General features: G+C 43.0%; 1 protein-coding gene across 3 annotated transcripts in view; it reads left to right on the top strand.

Moving 5' to 3' along the window:
* LOC117429855 (NT-3 growth factor receptor-like) overlaps positions 1-23,836 on the top strand; it is an 80,201-nt gene that overhangs the window by 35,235 nt on the left and 21,130 nt on the right. For 2 of the 3 annotated variants that reach the window (XM_058999250.1, XM_058999249.1), the window contains exons 10-12: positions 1,152-1,216; positions 1,696-1,798; positions 21,409-21,597. In XM_058999250.1, the coding sequence (XP_058855233.1) occupies positions 1,152-1,216; positions 1,696-1,798; positions 21,409-21,597 (357 nt within the window). Of the gene's footprint in view, positions 1-1,119; positions 1,217-1,695; positions 1,799-21,408; positions 21,598-23,836 lie in introns of all 3 variants that reach the window. The other variant, XM_058999252.1, reaches the window with a different exon arrangement.

The following is a 23,836-nucleotide window of genomic DNA, read 5'->3' as shown; positions in this document are numbered from 1 at the left end:
TACATTGATTTAATGGACACAGGATGAAAAACAGTTGAACAAAAAGGCTGTTTGTCCTCATGTGTTTATGAAGGGCTCAGGCAAACCATGGTACTATCAGGAAGTCGTTCTTCTAAGCTAACAGTGGCAGCACTTCCTTATTGAAGGAGAACTCTGTCTTGGTTGGTCATGTATTCTACAAGCACACCTGATACCCGCAGTGCAGTTTCTGTGCCAATGTAACCATCGTGTGAAAATGAAAGGCAGTGCATTCTTTGACGTTGACCTTCATCTTACACCTTTCATGTCCACTTCATAACACCTCCATGACCCCCTCAGATCACTTCACTACAACATGCAGACTTCATGGGGTGGGTGACTGGCAAGGATTGTCAATAAAGTGGATTGACTCCCTCAACAGCACAGAGGCTTTACACACAGTCAAACCCTGCAGAGGAGTGCTGAGCGGTCCCAGCGAAGGATAAGACTACAAAATCAAGCCCAGATGAATGGATTGAAAGTTCAACAGATGTGATGCTAATTATTATTGAGCAGGCCTGGGTATCTGGAATGCAAGAGGGGGGCTGCATTGATTCTCTTCACTGTTGAACTCTGCCAATGGCAGTCTGGCTGTAAAACATCCAGTTTCCCTCGAGTCTCAAGTGCAGTACCTGCTCACTTAATTCCACTGTTGCATAGCTCGGATGCTATCTATACTGGTTCAGCTTGCTTTGTTTTTTGTTGTCTTGTTTGTTTTTGAAGTGTGACAAGTTCACAAAAAAAATACTTTCTCTGTAGGTAATAATAATGAAAAAACCTAACCCTAAGTATCTGTAAGTAAACAGATATTTTCTCTGAACAGACATTACTGGACATACGTTCTGCTTGGAATTGCACAGTCCCTTGTACAGTGATTAATATTGGGATAGTCTTTCAGCAAAAAGGAAAATCTGAATTAGTTGTACATGTATGTAAAATACAGCGTAGAAATATGTATCTGGAAGATCAAATATTAGCCATTAACTATTTAAGAATGAGAAATAAATTATTTATCATAGCCCCACTATTCCAGTTCTACAGTATAGCACTGTTGGAATGTGTTGCATACTGTAAGGACAGTGAGGTTAATTTGATGATAAGGACGTCTAACCTGGTCTCTGTCTCTCTGCTAGTGTATTCCGTTACCCCCACGCCTCCTGTGAGTGTAACTCACAAGCCAGAAGAGGACACTTTCGGGGTGAGTGTGCTGACAAACCCCACTGCCTTTGTCTGTCTATCACAGAACCTCAGCTCATTATAAACATCTCCTGACTGGAGGTTTCAGACATCCACTGCATGGCAGATTGATTCAGTCCAGGTTTTGTGAGCTTGAAATTAAATGAATTAAACAAATCATAACATTAGTTAAGCTCCAGAGTAGCTCAAACTGCTATTTCTAAGTTTAGATTTTTCAAAGGTTGGGCATTTGTTTTGTGTGTTATGAAAGTCTTGCTGTAAACTCAGTAAGAAATATTCTGTGATATGAATAGAAAAGCAGACCTAGTCAAGGCTAAATGCTGCATTATTAATGGTTAAATCTGGAATACTCTGAGCTATGTAGATAATAGGGATTGGGTTCTATTTATGACCAATGAAGCGCTATGGAGGGTTGAGCAGTGTGGTGTTTCTGTGCTTCACAGGAGTGTTTTATACCCCAGGGCTCTCTCTCCACTGCAGGTGTCGATTGCAGTCGGCCTGGCTGGATTCGCCTGTGTCCTTCTTGTGGTGCTCTTCATCCTCATCAACAAATATGGACGTCGCTCCAAGTTTGGAATGAAAGGTAAGGTGGATTTCTCTAAGTTCCCTTGGGTGTGAGCTGGATTTTCACTTTTTCACTGCCTTGAATACAGTATCGGAGCCTTGGCTATGTGTTTGTTCTTTCTGCCCCTGTGGGACACTCATTGCTGCCGTATCTCTACTTAACTACATTAGACTACCCTGTGGCCTCTTGGGTTGGCTGCTCTCTGCTAAGTGAATGCGTTCAGCGCTGGCTGGCTGTGTTCTGTGTTTGGCTTGGCCCTGTGCCATCTTCATTGACTTTATCTTTTTCACTGTAGTTCCCTCGTGGCCCGCCACTCTTCTCTTGATTTTTTCCTATCCTTTGCCCTTCTGTGTGAAAACACCCAGGGTCGTATAACAACAGCAAAGTCTCTTGTTCCTATAAACAAAGTTAATTAAGAAAAAGATTTAGAGGATACCGTTGCCAGATGTCGAATTCTCAAAAACAAGGGGAAGACACAAAATGTCTCGTGTTTTGATAGAAATCTGTTTCCACTGATCTGCGATATGGCTCGTTTAACCTCCAGCTGCTTACACATGTTCATACAGTACAGAACTTGCATTTATAGATGTTGCTACTTATATCTGTGTTAAATGAATTATATGCACACACAGGATGAATATAGGTATTTTGGCTAGAAGGCAGAAGCATTGAATCAGAGCTCAATTTACATTTTAATTAATTTTCTAATTGTGATTCTCCCACCATCCATGCCTTTTAATAAGACAAGCCTTTACCTCCCTGGATTGTTTGGATCAGTATGTGGTGGAGGATTTAAACAGCAACAGATGCAATCCTCTCACTGCACTGCCAGGCCTTGAGTCCTCTTGCCCTGCATGTTCTGCAGAGTCTGGGCATTGCCATGGCAGTGAGACTGCATGAAACACAATAGCAGCTGCATTGCCGTGGCAGTGAGACTGCATGAAACACAATAGCAGCTGCATTGCCGTGGCAGTCAGACTGCATGAAACACAATAGCAGCTGCATTGCCGTGGCAGTGAGACAGCATGAAACACAATAGCAGCTGCATTGCCGTGGCAGTGAGACAGCATGAAACACAATAGCAGCTGCATTGCCGTGGCAGTGAGACTGCATGAAACACAATCGCAGCTGCATTGCCGTGGCAGTGAGACAGCATGAAACACAATAGCAGCTGCATTGCCGTGGCAGTGAGACTGCATGAAACACAATAGCAGCTGCATTGCCGTGGCAGTGAGACTGCATGAAATACAATAGCAGCTGCATTGCCGTGGCAGTCAGACTGCATGAAACACAATAGCAGCTGCATTGTGTTGGCAGTCAGACTGCATGGAACACAATAGCAGCGGGGCTGCTTGGGACTCTCTTTTGTCTCACCTAGTGAAGGCTTGGGATTTTTGTTAGAATTTAGAGGTTTAATAAAGGTCAGAAAACAATCTGTCCACTTTTATGCCAACTTTCAATCAGATTTGTTATGTTATGTTTTTCAAAAATGTCTTGATCATTAAAAAATCACCAATTCTACACAATAAAGCACTGAAAGTTGCAAATGTAATTATATATGATTGTATTGTTTCCTATTGAATTCCTATGGTTTCCCACTTTTAATATGAGGTATGTGACCTGCCACTTATAGGACTGTAGAAGTGTTATCCAGAGCTGTGCTATACATCCAGAATAGCCTTGTTGTGTTCGAGAATTCAGCATCCAGAGCTGCGCTATACATACAGAATAGCCTTGTTCTGTTCTAGAATTCAGCATCCAGAGCTGTGCTATACATACAGAATAGCCTTGTGTTCTAGAATTCAGCATCCAGAGTTGCACTATACATACAGAATAGCCTTGTTGTGTTCGAGAATTCAGCATCCAGAGCTGTGCTATACATACAGAATAGTCTTGTTGTGTTCTAGGATTCAGCTGGAGGGTTCAGGAGAATCATTACCTTCAAGAGGATTGCATTTTCACTTCACTAAATCAGCTCCTGGTTATTCTGTGGATAGGTTGCAGATTATTCCAGGTCTAATACAATCATGATGTGCTGCTATGGGGATTGTTGTGTTCTGGTGGAACTGGGGGCCGTAGTGTGTTCTACTGCATTGCATTGATTTACTTGCACTTCAAGCTTGAGTGCTACACAATCATCCCAAGATCATGGCTTTTCTTTCAGAGCGGTTGATTTATTTCTTCACTCAGATATTAGTTCATGATTAAGAGTACTGGGAGAGGCACAGAGCCAACCCTGTGATTTTGAGAGCAAGCCTTTCTCAGTAGTGTGGATTCACACTGCCTTCCTGCAGCACAAGGGAACAGCGGGAGGTTTTTTAGATAAGATTATTGGCATCCTTCAGAATAATAGGGTCTGTGAATCTGCTTGCAGTCTCTCACACTGTCCACAGAGCCCTCAGTTAAAAGAATCCATTTAAATGAAAAACATAATAAAAGATTACAAACAAACTGTTTCATTAAGTATCTGTATCCTTGCCTACAAGAGTGTTGTCTGCCAAAGAGGAAATTTAATACAATTGTGTTTGTCTTAAGCAATAGCCTTTTATCTAAATCAGATCTAATTTCATGTCCCTGCTTAGCTCATGCCTGTCTCCTCAAGCCTGCAGGGGGAGGTTATTATTATAATTAGGACAGAGTGGTTGCATCCAAGGACTAAGCAGAGACCAAAAAAAATGCCCTAAAAAGCATTTGCAGTGGAATATCAAGCATAAAAGCTTATTAAGACCTAGGCAGGGAAAGTAAATGAGTAATGTGTGTGGTAGAGCTTGATTAAAACCATGGCTAATCATGATAAGACACTGAATGTACAGTATAAGCGTACTGTAGGAAGAGCTTTACATTGGTAAAACTGTAATAGTCTCACAAACAGAGCAATAGGAAATAACGCCGGTATTCATAGGTCAGATACATTACCATAACATAGACCTTTTTAAGGAGTGCCTTATCCGAAGTTCTCTGCCATGATATTGAGAAGTGGAAATTGTACTGCTGTTGTATGTGCTTTTTGCATCTTAGCCATTGTACAAAGGGGTCAGTCGTATCAAAACCAGCAGTGCGTCTCACTGCCTGTTTACCTGCACGTCTCGGATTCACACACTGTCTGTGTCAATATGCCACTCCCTTGCAATGTGCTGTCAGTTGATTCTGGATGCTGCAGTATGGTAAAATGAAGCAAGGAAAGCTGTGGCTTAAGGACTGTCAGTCACTGTATCTCTTACTCCTCTGTGACCAACAGGATTGTTCAGGTCTCTCTGCCTTCCTGCAGCTCCCCTTCCCAGCCCTGCCCCTCCGCTCCCAGCCATGCCCCCCTCCCATCTCCAACCCTCCCCTTCCCAGCCCTGCCCCTCCACTCCCATCCACGCCCCCTCCCCTCCCTGCCCCTCTCCTCACAGCCCCGCCCCTCCCCTTCCTCGCAACGTCAATCTTCCCTCAGCCCTGCCACTTCCCCTCCCCTTCCCAGCCCCGCCCCTCTCCTCTCAGCCCCTCCCCTCCCTTCCCAGCCATGCTGTGTGCAAATGCATTTTCCTTATCCTCGTTATTTCGGGGGTGAAATATTTCTGAACTGGACGCATGGAAAGAAAGCTGCAATTACTGCATCAGAGCACAGCAAAGGGATGGTGGTGTTGACACTCGCTATAGGATGTTGTATTTAAAGATGATTGCATACACTTTATAGAATGCAGTGAATATCAAGGAGACACAATAGTTCAGATTGAAATATTTTAAAAGAGGAAATTAATAATTCAGGAGAGGCAAAGTCCCAAGTAATTACAGGCTTCCCATGTGAGAGATGCTAATTAACCACGGTGTTCTGTTTATGTTGTATGTACTGTAGTGTGCATTGGGATCACTGCTAGCTCTGGCATTTGAACATATTTTATTAATGAATTTGGCAGATTGAATGTTTTTTTTGTGTGTATGAAACTGTTATGGTATGTTAAGGAAGCCATTCTAAAACAGTTTTATGAAAAACATACTTCATTTCATCCATTCAAATTAGACTTCAGCTGTTAGATGCCACAGATACAATTACGTGTTCATTCTGCCTGGCTCTTCTGAATGCAGCTGCAGTTTAAAGCTGAAAGTTTCACAGCCTATTGTGATGCCGCTAACCATCTGATCTCTGCATTTAACATGTTTCAGATCTGCAATTGAGTGGAATGAACAGGATTTAGGAAAGTACACAAAGTGACCACAAAATCTTACTTTGCGTGTTGTAATCAAACTCCTCTGTCTCCTAGCAACTGGAACTGGGAACAATATGTCTGTTATACAGCGGAGTCCCTCCACTGTGACCGCCGAAGAGACTGAGTAAAAACACGGCTAATAGAGAGCTGGTGATAATACAGGGAGAGCTTCACATGTCTCAGAATTCAAAGGGACTGACAGAGAGCAGCTTCAGTGCTGAGATGGTTGCATTGTGCTGGCAAAGGGTTTGTACTCTGCATGAATTGTGAGCCACAAAAGCCTTTTTTGAATGTTGCTCTAAATTTATAATAATTTTTTCTGATGTATTTCAATGCTAAATGGTAAAGAGTATTATAGATGCCTGTTGCTGGCTGAGGATTGGTGTTCGATGGTGTTGAGACTCGTGAAATTGAAAATTCAGTGTGATACTCTCAAACAGTTTGGAAAATTCACAGTCCAAATAAGAAATGTCAGCCAGTTATTCCAACGTTGGGATTTACAGATGCAGAAGGGTTTATTGAGTGGTGTGTGTGTGTGTGTGTGTTTAAAGCACATTTCCTAGTCAGCTGTTGGTCTCAGTGCAATATTCTCCAGGTTGATTTGGTCTAAGCTCTCCAGGCCTGTGTCAGCTTTTTCAGTGTCTTTTATGAGCGCTTGTCTTTATGAGAACATTTTCTTTTTTTACCTGACGGAGCCTCTATCAATTATTAAACAGAGGGTCCCTCAGCAAAAGGCAGGGGGATACACACTGAAATATCCAGAAAAGTCTCCCTGGAACACTTGAGAGAGACCAGAGTGCAGACTTCGCACATTGAAACAGGGGCCGGATTAAATGTGAGTGAAACTCTGTTTCCAATGGCTTTTAATTGAGGGTCACAATGCAGTACCAGAAGCAGATGATCCTGTTGCTGGGGAAGGCATGGGAGGCAACAGAAATACATGCAAAAGCTTATACAAGATTCATGAACACACACTACTCTTTCTGAAACACTCTAGAACCTTTACCACCTTCATTCGAAATCTCTATGTCTGATATATGGATGATATACATGCCAACTTGATTCTAATTCCCTCATTCATAACCCTGTCACATGAAAAGACCTGGGCTTATGACTCCATACAACCCCATTAAGATGTTTCAGACAGGTAGCTCCTGACTGCTTTAACGCTGGCCTCTGGGGGCCCATGATGTAAAGAGGGCAATGGGGGGTTTATGTTTTATGAGAGGCTTTTAATATTTGAGAAGCTGAAAGTAATTGTTGTATAATCATAACCTCAGCCTTAATTATTTATCCAGGGTAGCGCTGCACCCTGAACTGCTTCAGAAACTGCCAGGCTGATGGTTTCAGCCACAACAGAGCCCTTGTATCCAGCTCCCTCTTAGCCAGCTGGACAATTAATGACTGTCTGGCTGCAGGAAGGATGAGCGGCGCCTTCTTAAAACAAAGTGGAAAAAAGAATAACAAATCTGTCAATGAATGGATTTCCTATTAGCTCTCTGCACCAAAGATTATCAAAGGTGACACCCTAGGTTTGATGGTCTTTAATATTTACAAATAGATGAATTGTCTCAAGAGCTTTATTCAGTTGTGCAGAGGGGATGGGGCTGGGTAGGGGTGTCTCTGCACAGCAGTTAGTAGTATTTTAATTGTGGTGCTTATAAAGGGCCAAGAAGGATATATGATTTACTTTTGGTCATCACACACTCTCCCTCGCTGTTTATTAAACTGGCAGGATTAGACACCTGCATCGTCACACGCTCTCCCTCGCTGTTTATTAAACTGGCAGGATTAGACACCTGCATCGTCACACGCTCTCCCTCGCTGTTTATTAAACTGGCAGGATTAGACACCTGCGTCGTCACACGCTCTCCCTCGCTGTTTATTAAACTGGCAGGTTTAGACACCTGCGTCGTCACACACTCTCCCTCGCTGTTTATTAAACTGGCAGGATTAGACACCTGCGTCGTCACACACTCTCTCTCACTGTTTATTAAACTGGCAGGATTAGACACCTGCGTCGTCACACACTATCCCTCGCTGTTTATTAAACTGGCAGGATTAGACACCTGCGTCGTCACACGCTCTCCCTCGCTGTTTATTAAACTGGCAGGATTAGACACCTGCGTCGTCACACGCTCTCCCTCGCTGTTTATTAAACTGGCAGGATTAGACACCTGCGTCGTCACACACTCTCCCTCGCTGTTTATTAAACTGGCAGGTTTAGACACCTGCGTCGTCACACACTCTCCCTCGCTGTTTATTAAACTGGCAGGATTAGACACCTGTGTCGTCACACACTCTCCCTCGCTGTTTATTAAACTGGCAGGATTAGACACCTGCGTCGTCACACACTCTCCCTCGCTGTTTATTAAACTGGCAGGATTAGACACCTGCGTCGTCACACACTCTCCCTCGCTGTTTATTAAACTGGCAGGATTAGACACCTGCATCGTCACACGCTCTCCCTCGCTGTTTATTAAACTGGCAGGATTAGACACCTGCGTCGTCACACGCTCTCCCTCGCTGTTTATTAAACTGGCAGGATTAGACACCTGCGTCGTCACACACTCTCCCTCACTGTTTATTAAACTGGCAGGGTTAGACAATGTGCTGGGAGGGGTTTGAACCTGGGCACTCAAACAGCAGCACTGTTTATTCTTCATTGATGTGCAGTTCAGCAATGTGATGCATTCTTCATGAGGGGAGGATTAAATATGGTGAAGCTAAATGACACATGTTGTTTCCCTATTAAATTACATTTCCACACACGCCCTGAACATACCTTGGCATCATACAAAAATGAAAACTGAATTGAATACTAAAGAGATTCAGAACATACCAGTCATAAGACACTGTTGGCTGCACACAATGAAGTTTTCAGAAATGAAGCCTTGGGCCATTCCCCTCTTAAACTTTTAGTTTTGCTTGTGTTTTTATGCAATTGGATCAGGGTGCATATTTATAATGCTCTGAGATGTGAGTAGAGTATTTAGGTGTTTAGACTTGCACTGTATCTAATATAAATAAACAGAACTACAGACCCTTTAGGGCATATAGAATAAGAAGCTATCATGCATTTACAAATGAACACGTCTGTGTATGTTATGAGAGTGCGGTATGGATGAAGTAATGTATTGTGTGTGCAGTAGAGAGACGCATATTGTACAGCACCGCATGCATTGTTTTCAAGACTGCTTCGGTAACTGTTCAGCACTGATAGACAGTGACAGAGGCCAGCCCCACACTAACCAGGGCTGCACAGGGACCTTTACTGGTATGCTGGTCGAACCCAAGCCTATTGCCAGTGAAAGTACCTTTTGAATGTGTATCTATAGCACAAGATGGCCCCTGGGCTGTTTGATTTATGTTTCTTTCTAGTCATGCCTTAGAGGAAGTCACAAAACAGTATAGGAGAGGGAAAGGAAAATGAATTTTATGAATTTATTAGCAAACACTGAGCAGATATCTGACATCAATCAAGAGCTGGGGAGAATGTGGGAGAGACACGAACACACACGCACACACACACACACTGACACACACACACACACTGACGCACACACACACACACTGACCCTGACACACTGACACACACACACACACACACACACACACACACACACACACACACACTGGCACACTGGCACACTGACACACACACACACGCTGGCACACTGACACACACACACTGACCCTGACACACTGACACACACACACACTGACACACACACTGACACACACTGACACACACACACACTGACCCTGACACACTGACACACACACACACACTGACACACACACTGACACACACTGACACACACACACACTGACCTTGGGATTACAGGCAGCCCCTGCTGTACATCACTAGCAGTACGAGAGCAGCACCATTACGGGAAGGCTGTCCGATGAATTCCTTCAGCTGCTGATCAGCGAGAGACCATGTGGTCCAGGCATGCTTCCCATGGAGCAGTGGGGCCTGGAGAAGAGTAAACAGCAGGTGTGATTGAATCACTTAAAGTGTGCATAACAGTCTATAGCTTCAGTAACATGGTGATTGTGAGAGGACTGACATTGCATATGTAAGACATTACAGTACGTTTCAAGACAATAGCTGTTCATAAAAATAGCTGTAGAATTGAACGTGGATTGGAGATCTAGTCATTGTAATTCAAAATGAATGTTAATGTAGTAGCAGAGGTGCTGGTTAATGAGGGCAGAGAGAGTCAGGGCTCTGCTCCACAGAATAGGCAGCGATAGACTGGGAATGAAGATGGGAGGAATGGGAAAGCTGCCTTTCATCACAGACAGTGCTGGAGTGGAGAGGACTGAGTCACAGGGGCTTCATAATAAATAGAGCTGTACAGTACATGACAAATACTGGGGGCAAACCAACTGAATAAATAGAGATGAACTGAATCCATGAGAGAACAGAGAACAGTAAAGAGAACAGTCACTTCTCAACACATCAATTCCATGGTAATATAATACAAACTATGAAGATATCTTTTATTTTGTCGCTCCAGTGTTCCAGCATTCCTTCTTTTTAATCTCTTCTCCCGTGACCTGAGCCTCTTCCTTGTCATTTTTTTTCTGGTCTGCTGGTAACAAATTATTCTGATTTTACTCATTAAGCTTTATAATTAGTAACAATTGTACAAGCCATTTACAAACTCAAGGAACCATGTTGAGTAAATGGCTCCAATTAGCTTGAGATGCAAATGGGCTCAGAAATGTATAAGAACCCATTGGGCTCCCATTACTGAGGACAGCACCAAATGTATTCATTTGCATCCAGATTGGAGCCTCTGTACTGTCTTGTAGAGCTGTTTGGGGACCACAGATCCTATGATGCATTTGGAGTTGCCACAGTGCTCACTCAAAAACTTGCACTATCCTTGCAGACAAAAGTAGAGGTGTTGAAAGCGGTGGATAATGCACCACCATACAAGAAAAAGAAAGCTGTTGCTGCACATTTCAAATAATAATTATGTTTTTTTTGTTATGTTTGTACTCACACTGTGATAACATCAGGTATCTGGAATACATACAAACTTAAAAAAAAATAAATGCTAAAAGCTTGCTCCACTTGTGCACAGCGTGTTCTGAAATGGAGAAGCGCGCTGTCCTTGGTGCTGAAGAATGGGACTTCAATAGGAGGATGCATATTGTTAATACGTCCCGGGACTCTTCATTACTCACCACACTGTACCAGATAGTCCTTGATCAGTAACAATCACACAACATACACATTACTGTGGCAATGGGATCACAATAAAACCACCTACTAAAAAGTAAGCACAATAATGTAACCACGTGTTTAATTTTCCTCCTTGTAACTTTAACTATGGATCTAAAGAAAACCAGTTTGCAAATAAGCTAGTACTATCCATTAAAGCTCCTATATGCACACACAGGCATACACTACACTGCACAGAGCACAGAGTATACACTACACTGCACAGAGCACAGAGCATACAGCACACACTACACAGCACACACTGCACAGCACAGAGCATACAGCACCACACTACACAGCACACATCACAGAGCATCACTACACAGCACACACTACACCCTACACAGCACACACTACACCCTACACAGCACACAAGCTCTCACCATTCTCCTTTCAGCTTGGATACTGCCTTCTAAATTTAGGCTGCAGTGGGGGCAGAAATGGATTCTGAGGAGTTTGCTGAGTGTGAAGGCTTCCCCCACACCTCAACAGCAACATAATCAATCCTGAATTGCAGCCCCAGCTTCCTCCTGCCTCCGTCACTCTCTGCCTCTATAAATAATGCATGGCAAACTAATCTCATCATGGGGTGCCACCCCTGCCAAACTGCACCACATGACTGGAGAGGGAATGGGGGGTTGAGCTCATCATCTTCTATACAATAAACACTACATATAGTTTACTAATATAATATGCACCACTGAAATCAAAGTGCAGTAACAGCACCGTGTTTCCAAATGATATGATTGAAACATGCATTAAGAATTAATTGCTACTGTTTCTATTAGGGTTACTAAACCTGAAGTGAGTAAACAGGTTTGGGTTTGGAGGTACACTGTATAATGTTGTGCACGTTTGAGAAGGACACTGTTAAAACTGTACAGTTACCATTGAATGGTCCTGCCTGGGATTGGCTGCCCTTTTCCTCCATGCTGTGTCACATTGAAATGACTGACAAAAGGAAGAGGTTAATAAGAGAGCAAAGAAAGAGAAACAAAGCTGATTTATTGTATGTTTTTAAACTCTAAAAGCACTTTCATATTACGTTTTATTTTCTTTTACAAGCCAGGCTGCTTGCATTGATTGTTATCAAAAATACGTGGGTGTTGCAGAAAAATAACTGGAATATTAAATGTTTGAGGTTTAACCTGAAATAATGTGAGCTGGGCTCTCACTCGAGGGAGGGAGGGAGGGAGGGAGGGAGGAAGGAAGGAAGATTTTTTTCTGCTGACAGGAAGTTAATAAAATGTGCTGGTAAACAACCTATTCCCCTGGAAATAATTTCAGTAATAGATGTTCTTCACTTTCTGCTCAAAGCACACACTTTGTCATCTTCCCTCTTCTGTCTTGTCTTGGGGCAGAAAAACAAACACAAATGAGTGTAGCAGAAAGATAAGTGTCACGGCCTGCGTGAGGAGGATTCATGTTGATATGAGGCCTCTTGTGACATTCCCAGCAAACACAATGTCAGAAAAAGGCTAGCTTTCTCTATTCATGGGTTTAATAGAGTTGATGTTGTTTGTGTTTTGCACATATACACCAGCAATTTGTGAAAAAAAACAGTGTCCCCTTAGTGAGTGACAATGTTCAACCCTCTGCCTTACACACAGTCAGTAAGATCCAGATCCAGATCCAATCTGAGCAGTTCTGTAGTTCACCCTGTGAGTGAAGACATCCCTACACCATGCTCGAGTGACGGGGTTCACACCACAGTCAGTAAGATCCAGATCCAGTCTGAGCAGTTCTGTAGTTCACCCTGAGAGAGAAGACATCCCTACACCATGCTCCAGGGAGGGGGTTCATACCACAGTCAGTAAGATCCAGATCCAGTCTGAGCAGTTCTGTAGTTCACCCTGTGAGAGAAGACATCCCAACACCATGCTCCAGGGAGGGGGTTCACACCACAGTAAGTAAGATCCAGATCCTGTCTGAGCAGTTCTGTAGTTCACCCTGTGAGAGAAGACATCCCTACACCATGGTCCAGTGAGGGGGTTGTTCCATTCTGGGTCTGTACTGTATGTTTACTGTATTTCATATATTGAAATAAATTACGATTATTTCCTGAAGTAATTCATTTCGTTATTATTATTTGGTCTGGGATTATTTGTGTCCCTCTGTAAAGAGACCGGTTTGTAAAACAGATGGTGCTGGTGGAGGGGTAACACTAAAGAAAATGTTCATAAGATCTGTATCATATTAAGTAGGCAATAATTCTTCCTTATGAAAAATGGCTATAAAAACAGATGCCAGGGTTTTTCTCATCTGTGTTCCTAAAGACACTGGCAACTCACATCTGCCCATAAAAGCTCTGTCTGTCATGAGCTGAGCTGCTGCCAGTGTTATTTATCACCTCATGGAGGGGCTGCAGGAATATCATTCCCAGTAAGGGTGGCGGGTGTGTGTCCTAGATTAATATCTCTCCCACCCAGTGACAGGCTGCATTCATGTGACGAGCCCAGTGACAAGCGCTTTGTGATGGTGGTCCACTATGAAAAACGCTATATAAAATAAATGATTGATTGACTGATGTTCCGTCGCAAGGTCAATGTTGCTCTATGGATTCCTTTATGTGGGAAGTTTTTCCCTGAAGTTTATCTACTGTTAATGTTCATTCCAATGGTCCATGATCAGACTGACAGACTTGGGTCTCTCTCTCTCTCTCTCTCTCTCTCTCTCTCTCTCTCTCTCTCTCTCTCTCTCTCTCTCTCTCTCTCTCTCTCTCTCTCTCTCTCTCTCTCTGTGAATAGTATTCAGGACCCCTCTGCAGCCAGTGCAGGCTGAATCATTACAAGTCTGTTTTCAGCTCACCTTTGTCAGTCTCCTGGGAACAATATCTTTTTTTTTCAGTACAGCAGGCTTCTATGTCCCTTTCTAATATTTTCAGTATTACACAGTGCAAGCCCCCTGCATTTATGTAATGGCATTCATTACATCGCCACAGCCCATCTGGCTTCGATAGTAAAAACAGTTCCCATGTCAATTCTGGAAGATATACAGCTACTGACACATAAAAAACAGAGAGCAATTTAATCAAGCTAATGTTTTCATTTTGAAGCTGACTATATTTCAATCTGACGTGACCGTTGCAACCGCTTGACTTTCCTTCTCTGTTTATCTCACCATTGAGAGAGAGAGAGAGGGAGAGGGAGAGGGAGAGGGAGAGGGAGAGGGAGAGGGAGAGGGAGCTGCATGGACTTCTGATTGATTGCTGTCCAGCAGCCAGCGCTGGATGTTTCATTTTCCGCTCTCCTTCTCGCGCTTGTAATAAAGGTAAATGTTTAATGGTCTGCGTTCAATAACCTCGAACGGGCGCCCGCCTGCCATGATACAACATTATCATTTTTTATCTCCCTGTTTTACTGGCCACTGAACATAACGGATGGGATGAGCTTGTTTGCATTTTGAGTGTTTAACCCTTCGTCTGCACTGTGGATGGGAATTACGAGTTCCAGCTGAAGATACTTGCACTGGAAACATTCATTTAGATTGGGGTCTCCTGTATTAGTCACTGCCAATGCCATTCAGCCACAACATGAGCTTTAAACAGCTTGAAATGGTGACAGTTGAAGCCAAAGCATAACCTAGTGTTTAATATATATACATTTCCAGTGCATTTCAGGTGTTAGTTTGAAAAGAAGAACACACTGCAAACTGGTTCATTCCCTGTAGATACTGACTCCATGAAACATGCTTGCATCTATAATGCAATGGGATCTACTCAGTGCACTCAGCAGTACTGCTATTCTGCAGAGCGGAGCAGGGTGTGAAGGGCTCATTGGGATCCACTCAGTGCACTCAGCAGTGCTGTTATTCTGCAGAGCGGAGCGGGATGTAAAGGGCTCATTGGGATGCAGGGTGACGGACTGGTGTGTATGGGAGTGTGATCTCAATGTCAGCTGCACCTGACATCTCAGTGCAGGTGGCCCAGCAGCTGGCACTCAGAACAGGCTTGGCATGGCTCCAGCCAGCTTCCCCCCACATGTGCCAGACACAATATGCTGTCAGCACTCCTGCAGTTCTTTCATGCTTCTCCTTGTTCAACAAAATGTTTCTCCAGTGCACCCGAACTAAGCTGCCCCGTCCCCTTTTAAAGGGAATTCAGCTTGTTGAAGTTATGAGGCAGGATCAGAACTCAGTCTCACTTCTTTCTGGAGGTTATCTAGGAAAGAGCCCATTACTGTTGTATAGTGACTACATATTGTACCTTACTGGAAGACCCTGAAATATGTGTTGATTCAACTGCCTGAAAAACCTACAAACGAAACCGCAGCATAAGTGTGCTGTACCTGTTGTGGAATGTAGTCCAGTTCATAAGTGTGCTGTACCTGCTGTGGAATGTAGTCCAGTTCATAAGTGTGCTCTACCTGCTGTGGAATGTAGTCCAGTTCATAAGTGTGCTCTACCTGCTGTGGAATGTAGTCCAGTTCATAAGTGTGCTCTACCTGCTGTGGAATGTAGTCCTCTTCACGTCCTTCTCACTCTATTGGAATGAAACCAGAACGTGTTCATTCCATTTATAACCCATTTCCACCTTCTGCTTCTCTGAGTGCCAAGATATACGCTCCTTAACAGAAGATATAGAAAGGCGTTCCAGTGGCCATGAGTGCTTCAAAAATAAAGAGGATGGATGTTTTCTGGTTGGAAATAAAAGACAGTGACACTAAATATTAAGACAAAAATAATGACCCAGGGTACTCTAACGCTGGAAACATTTCTAGTGTAATTTAGAGTGACAGCAGGGTCACCTTAAAAAGGCAGAGCTGTCGAGAGCTCCCTCAACTGGAAGATTTGTTTTCAGGCCTGACAGATGAGTGTCCTGAACCCACTAGCATCAGATAAGTAGCTTACAAGCAGGGCCCCTGGGGAGGGTCAGTGCCAAGGAGCCCCAACCCCCCTACCACCGCAGACTTTTACACACTCTCGTAAATGCAGTGTTATACATTTAGTGGCATCTGTACCTTTAAATCAAATCAAACTTTATTTGTATTGCGCTTTTCATGGCAGAGCCATCTCAAGACGCTTCACAGAAAACAACAGTTCAAAACATCAACAATAAAACTGTAAAAACAGTAATAAAACTCTAGTACATAAAAGAATATATATATAAGAACAGTAAAAACAGCAAAACAGTAAAAAAAAATGACAATTTAAAATGGAAACAATAGATCATAAAAATAGGTTTTCAATCTTGACTTAAAAATTGCAATGGTTGAGGCCTCTGTTATAGAGCCAGGGAGAGTGTTCCACAGTACAGGGGCCTTACAACTGAACGCTTTATCTCTTATAGAGCCAGGGAGAACGTTCCACAGTACAGGGGCCTTACAACTGAACGCTTTATCTCTTATAGAGCCAGGGAGAACGTTCCACAGTACAGGGGCCCTACAACTGAATGCTCTATCTCTTATAGAGCCAGGGAGAACGTTCCACTGTACAGGGGCCCTGCAACTGAACACTGTACCACCTGTGTTTTCTTAAAAGTACCTTACTGTTTGGTTATTTAGAAGCTCCCTTTTCAGAGTAACCAAAGCCATCAATATGTGTGTTTTAGGTGGTCGTTCTGTGATGCTGACAAAGTGTTCAGTTTGAGCACAGATCTAGAATAACGGTTTTGTGTGCTCAGTTGATTTGAGTTCTGGGTCATGAATTTAACAGGTTCTGTGTAGAGGTGTCAGTGGTTGCTTTCTGAAGAATGCCATGAACCCTATCCCTGGTTTTTAAGACAAAGGTTTACACAATCTGTAACAGAATCAGAATGATTCTTTAAAAGGAGGTTTCATTTGAGTTTACCGCTCTTCCTTTTCCTTCAAATAAACAGGACAATGTACAGCAATGTACTGTAGAGCAATTGTGAAGCATTCCAAACATAGGGGCTGATTCAGTGTGCTGCACTGTACTGTGTTTCTGTGTTCACTTGTCATGTATTCAGTGTGCTGTGTTTCTGTGTTCACTTGTCATGTATTCAGTGTGCTGTGTTTCTGTGTTCGCTTGTCACGTATTCAGTGTGCTGTGTTTCTGTGTTCGCTTGTCACGTATTCAGTGTGCTGTGTTTCTGTGTTCGCTTGTCATGTATGCACTGTACTGTGTTTCTGTGTTTGCTTGTCACGTATGCACTGTACTGTGTTTCTGTGTTCGCTTGTCATGTATGCACTGTACTGCGTTTCTGTGTTCGCGTGTCATGTATGCACTGTACTGATGTTTCTCACATCTGGATCATGGCAGTGTATTTGTCTCTTACCTCTCACCACAGGCAGTCTAGCACGCACAATATGGCAGATGTGTGATGGGTTCTTTGTCATAAGAAAGCATTATCATCTGCTTAAGCATGCACACATAGGCAAAAACACATAGAAATAGAGCAGAACTTCAGCCTAGAAACAGGAAAGGTTTTGCAGTTTGATAGAAAACAGCTACTATAATAAATACATGCCTGTGTTCTAGAGCTCTCTATTGCACTAAATTCAACCCTATTTACTTTATTTGTTCCTGGTAAATAATGGATCTGTTTCATTTAGCATACATGCTGTTCTTAAAGCATGATTGACGATAACAATAATCATAATAATAATAACAATAACAATGGTTCTAGTACGTCTCGTTAGGGGAATCAATTAAGATTATTGAGCATCTGTATGATATTTTGTAGGCCAGCAGATAGACTGAGTAATAGGTAGGTTTCCCCTCAGGGAATGACAAATTCAAATTGCACTGCCTGAAGGGCCCCCTTGGGAGAGCTTGTGGAGACACTGGTCCCCAGGGGAAGTAAGGTCAGTTTCCTGGCAGGATGGCTGTCCGGCCCCAGACACCTCCGCCAGAGTACAGGAGAGACTGGGCAATGCAGGCAGCAGGAGAAACTACATTGCTTTCAATTCTTGTTTTAAGAAATGTGAAGCTCTAATGGCCACGTTAAGTGTACAGGGATTCACAAAACCAATGTGGGCTAGCTGCCCCCTGATTTTAAATAGTTAAATAAATTGTAATGCATTTTAGGAAGGTTAGGGTTACACCAGAATGAAACCAGTTTTCTTTACACCAGAATGACAAATACTGCTAACTAGCTTCAGGTACAGAGCAAGAGGGAGGTTATTATCTTAATGTGCATTACATATTCACAAGAGAGATTCATTAAAGCCCTGTCTCCCATGAATCCACTTCGAGGAATTGATTTCAGCGCATTTACTGACATGTGCGAGAGGGTAAAGGTGTGAGAGAGAGGAACGGGATGAGGTGATGTAAGAGTTATATTTAAACCATCCTCTACAATGGATTGTTTTGCCGCCTTCACGCTTTTTACACAGCAGAAAAAAAAGCAAATTTGACTGAAAGTCTTCCACTAAAAGAAAACGTGCAACATGATTAAAGCACTCGGGGCATCAAAAAGCACAAAAAGAAGCTTCCACCATGAACCGGGAAACCGGAGTAAAAGTCCATCAAGATTCACAGACCTCGATTACCACTAGTCTTTGATCACCTAGTTTTATTGAAGGTAAGATAATCCAAGATTAGTGCCAAATGAGGTTTGTGAAACCAGCCGATACAGACATATTGACTGTATACATTAGAAAGTGTTGAATGTGCTCTCAATCACTGTTTGTTTCTTAATATAAAATAAACTTGATTATACAGCATTTGTAGCAGTATTAGCAATACAAAGTATGTCTCACTGTAGAGGGAACAGTGTTCCTACAGCACAGAGCAGAGGGAGGTTCCTATACTCACCATAGAGGAAACAGTGTTCCTGCAGCACAGAGCAGAGGGAGGCTGCTATACTCACCGTAGAGGAAACAGTGTTCCTGCAGTGCAGAGCAGAGGGAGGCTCCTATACTCACTGTAGAGGGAACAGTGTTCCTGCAGCACAGAGCAGAGGGAGGCTCCTATACTCACTGTAGAGGAAACAGTGTTCCTGCAGCTCAGAGCAGGGGGAGGCTCCTTTACTCAGTGTACATAGAGCAGTGCAAGTGTGACTTTCAAAAACTTCTTAAAGCAGTCAGAACACGTGCTGAAGCTATTAGAATATGTAAAGCAATGCTCTGTGTGATTAACAGATTTGATCAATAGGCTCGCTAGCAATCTTTCATGTCTTTAATAACAAGCTAACAGCCAACAAGCATTTCCTGGAGGGTATAGATCACTCCAGCGCACGGCTTGGCACAGGGGACTGTAGTTTTCAAATGAAAACACTTCCTGATGCTGTTCAAAAAAACTAGAATCTCAATGTGTTAGCAAGACTCAAACTGCGGCATCTGAGGGTCATGGATGAAGTGATGATTGGATTTTAATTGAGGTTGTGCATCCAAAAGCCGCATTTGAAAGCCTGTTTTTGTAAAGATCAAGTTTTTGCACTTGAAATAATCTTGTGCTTGATTTCAATAAACCAGTGTTATGGTTATGCCAAAGTGACCCTATAATTGAACCTCAACTGATGCTGCAAATTTACACCGTGGAAAAAAACACTGTGTTGTCAGCAAAAATAAGGTGGATTTCAATGTTTAAAATCCTCTAATATCATATTGTTGCATTGAAAGACAAGAAGACTGTGAGCAGAACTCTGATGAACACAGGGGTTACAGTATACTCACAGGAAACACGGGAGGTTACAGTATACTCACAGGAAACACGTGAGGTTACAGTATACTCACAGGGAACACAGGAGGTTACAGTATACTCACAGGAAACATGGGGGTTACATTACAGTATACTCACAGAGAACACGGGAGGTTACAGTATACTCACAGGAAACACGGGGGTTACATTACAGTATACTCACAGGGAACACGGGAGGTTACAGTATACTCACAGGAAACACGGGGGTTACATTACAGTATACTCACAGGGAACACGGGAGGTTACAGTATACTCACAGGGAACATGGGGGTTACAGTATATATAATCTCAATCCATACCTGTGTTAGTGTTAATCTACCCTCTCTCAATACAGGATGTGAGCACCTGTCTGCCTGTTTGGTGTTTGATCAGTCTGTCTTGCTTTCTGAGCACAGATCTCTCTCTATCTATCTATCTATCTATCTATCTATCTATCTATCTATCTATCTCTGTCTGCCCATCTCTCCTGGGAAGGTTCTCCATGGGGAGACTTCATTCTCCTCTCCTTGCTCCAGCATCGATTCCTCCCATTGGTTTGCCAGGCTTTGTGTGCTGGGTGATTGACAGCTCTCACTTGAGGGATTCACAGGGGCTCGTTAAGATGACCGGTCACTGCCGATCCCGTGCATGGTTGTCGTTAAATGACCATCAGGAAACACACTAGTGAGTCTTGCTATGGTAACAGAGTGAGCTTTGAGGGATTCTTATGACAGAAATAACCACAGTTTGACCAGTTAAGTACAATGAGAGAATCTATAGTTAGGTCTAGCTACTCTGTTTGTATAATCAATGGAACTGCATATCACATTATACTGTATGAACTACAACCTTGAAGCATCACAGACAATGCTAAATGCCAATGATATTCTAAGCATCAAATGGGACCCAGTCCATTCTGAACATATGATGAAGCAGATTAAGCAACATTCTCTTGAGATTCCCTGCCACTGTAGTTAAACAGCACTGGTGTGTCCTTTCTCTCTGTATAGAGACAAGGCTGAATAATATCAGACACAAATAAAGGAAACAGAAGGCAGCTTTCATTTATAAACATGTATTTTTTATTTTTTATAGCAAGTCAAGGACTAGTTTCTATCCTACCACTCAACCAAAAAGATGAATTCCCTTTGTTTTTATTACATCTTTTTTCTAGGCTCATTGAAACCTAGGTCCTGTCTCTTTCCATTATATCAAATATGGACCTGCTTTGCATGGTTCATTCTGAAAGCAAATCATTCTTTCAGTTTATTTCCAAAATGGGGCTGTAGGCAGGGTGATGCACCACATTTTTACCTTCATGAGCAATGTTTTCTGTGCAGTATTTGAAAATGAATACACTGTAAATGAAGATTTTTTGTGTTGTGGCAGGAGGATCTTTAATGGTGTGCACCCCATCCAATGCGTCCAGGGGTCTGCACTGCCCAGGGCTCTGTTATTCAGCTATGATTTGAATGTTCTGCTTATGTATGTCTATCTATAATATGGAGAGGGAAATAGAGATGTGTTTCCATGTTTCTTTTTAACACAAACGTATTTGTATAGTAGTACTGTTTGCAGGTTTTGTGACCTGTTGTGTGTATGTGTGTCTTTGTGCACAGGACCAGTGGCAGTCATTAGCGGGGAGGAAGACTCAGCCAGCCCTCTTCATCACGTTAATCATGGCATCATGGCTCCCTGCACACTGGACGCAGGGTCGGACGCTGTGGTCATCGGAATGACCCGCATCCCTGTCATTGAGAATCCACAGTACTTCCGGCACGGGCACAACTGCACCAAGCCTGCCACCTGTAAGTACCCTGCTGTGCCCATGCCAGCCCGCTCTGCACCAACATTGATGTGCTAACTTTAATAGCAAAGAATGGAAGAGAAAAATGTTATATGCATGAGAAAGCTGTGAGGCTAATTAGTCCCCAAACGCTTCCAGGGGGCTCTTGAACCAGTAGGAACTGCATGGCTTGGCAGCCCTAGTTTTCTGTGCCCCATTGAATTGATCAGTTCTTAGATCTCTACATCACTGATCACCCACAGCACTCTAGCCATTGAATTGGTCAGTACTAAATACACTGTATGAAACTCCTGCAAAGTATTAAGAAGTTTTTACTGAATTAGCTGTTTCTGAGATTCTGTAGTACAGTACTTAGTTCTCTCTTAATTTTTCTTATTCCCACAGCTATCTGTAATGAAGTGGTTAGATGCACGATCTCAGACATATTTGCAGCATTTTCTGTGCTGCAGTATTCTGTATTACAGTGTAGTCCAATCAGTATTGATTGTGGTGACTCTTTCAGCAGTAAATGAACAGGGGGCTGCAGTGTCGAAAGAGTTGTGTCTTGGATTGCTCATTGCTAGTACTGAATGCTCAGTGTGGATTGTTCTGGCTATATGATTAATCCCAACATTGTGTTTTCCATATTGCATATCTATGTTGGCTCCAGTATCCAGCTCTTAATTCTAAATACTCAATTTGCTGGCTCTAAGATCCTGGTACAGATTTCTCCATATTGCAATTGTTGGCTGTGGTGTCCTAGTTATAAATGCTGTTTTTTGTCTCTTAGATTACTTCCATTAATGCTCTATAGAATGCGGTCTCATGCTTTGACTTCCTGGCTAAGAATACCAAAACTGAGTTATTCTTATTGAATTTGCTGGCTTTAAACGTCTCAGAGTTTCATATTGATTCTCTGAACTCTGATCTTTCTTCCCTCACTTCCCCATAAATATTCTATTTGCTAAGCCTGTGATCACTATGTGAAACTCACTTCTGAATGAAGGCCAATTTCCCTCTCTCTCTAGAATTGGCCTTTCTTTAAATGCCATCCATAGAATAACAAAGTGATTCTGTTCAATAAAACAGAAACAACACTTTCCGCCGCGCTGCTTGTTAGGGCAGCAGTTGTAGATGCTCTTGAATCCAAAGCAAAAGGGCTTGTTTAGGTCCTTTTATTATGATGGTGGCACCACACAGTCACTGTGTTCAATCACAACAGTCAACCGGTGTAACAGCATTTCAGACTTATCATATTATAGATATGGAGACATGGAACTATTTATTGATAAATGACTGGATAATATACTAGCTTAGTCTGCTTCAGCAATGTCCAGTTAAAAATGTGGGGACCTGGCTGCTGTTCAGAGTGGGGGCCTGGCTGCTGTTCAGAGTGGGACCTGCCTGCTGTTCAGAGTGGGGACCTGCCTGCTGTTCAGAGTGGGGGCCTGGCTGCTGTTCAGAGTGGGGGCCTGGCTGCTGTTCAGAGTGGAGACCTGTCTGCTGTTCAGAGTGGAGACCTGTCTGCTGTTCAGAGTGGAGACCTGCCTGCTGTTCAGAGTGGAGACCTGCCTGCTGTTCAGAGTGGAGACCTGCCTGCTGTTCAGAGTGGAGACTTGACTGCTGTTCAGAGTGGAGACTTGACTGCTATTCAGAGGGACCTGCATTCTGTGAGTCCTGCAGGGCTGCTGCTTGCCTTTCCCTGGACAGTTTCAGGACCAGCAGATGTGAGCAGACTGCTGGAGTGCTGTGATGTCAGCAGAGATTCAGCAGACTGTTCACATGATCAGCACTGTCCCAGCAGCTTGAGGGACAGGCTGAGGAGTGAAGTCAAGGGAGTTGTTCTGGGGGTGAGGCTCGAGATAACGCACACAGATCAGGCCTGTTGCCAAGGCCTTTCAAATTCGAAATCCTTTGTTTGTTCCATTGCTGTTTTTACTTGTTGTTGGATGTTCAGAAGACGGTGTTCCCCAGCTGCAACTTGGACGTGAGCGGCACATTCTGTCTGCTAACAGCAGTACCATCCCTTACAAGCTTCCCATTACTTATCTATGTCATTGTGGCTTCATTTAAGCAAAAAAGTATAGCATTTCTGTATGGAAAGTCACAAGGTGATAAAACAAAATGAATACAAAAAAAAATAATATAATCATATTTTGAATAAGCGTCAGCTGCATTATAAACGAATGGCAGTTTCCACACCACTGGAACTCTATTAAGCTCTCTGAAGGGAGGCTGCAGGGTTCTCCCCAGCTCAGAGC

The sequence above is a fragment of the Acipenser ruthenus genome, chromosome 24, assembly GCF_902713425.1.
Source record: "Acipenser ruthenus chromosome 24, fAciRut3.2 maternal haplotype, whole genome shotgun sequence".
Taxonomy (NCBI): Eukaryota; Metazoa; Chordata; class Actinopteri; order Acipenseriformes; family Acipenseridae; genus Acipenser; species Acipenser ruthenus.
Note: the sequence above shows the minus strand (reverse complement) of the source record. Positions and strands in the feature narration are given on the sequence as shown.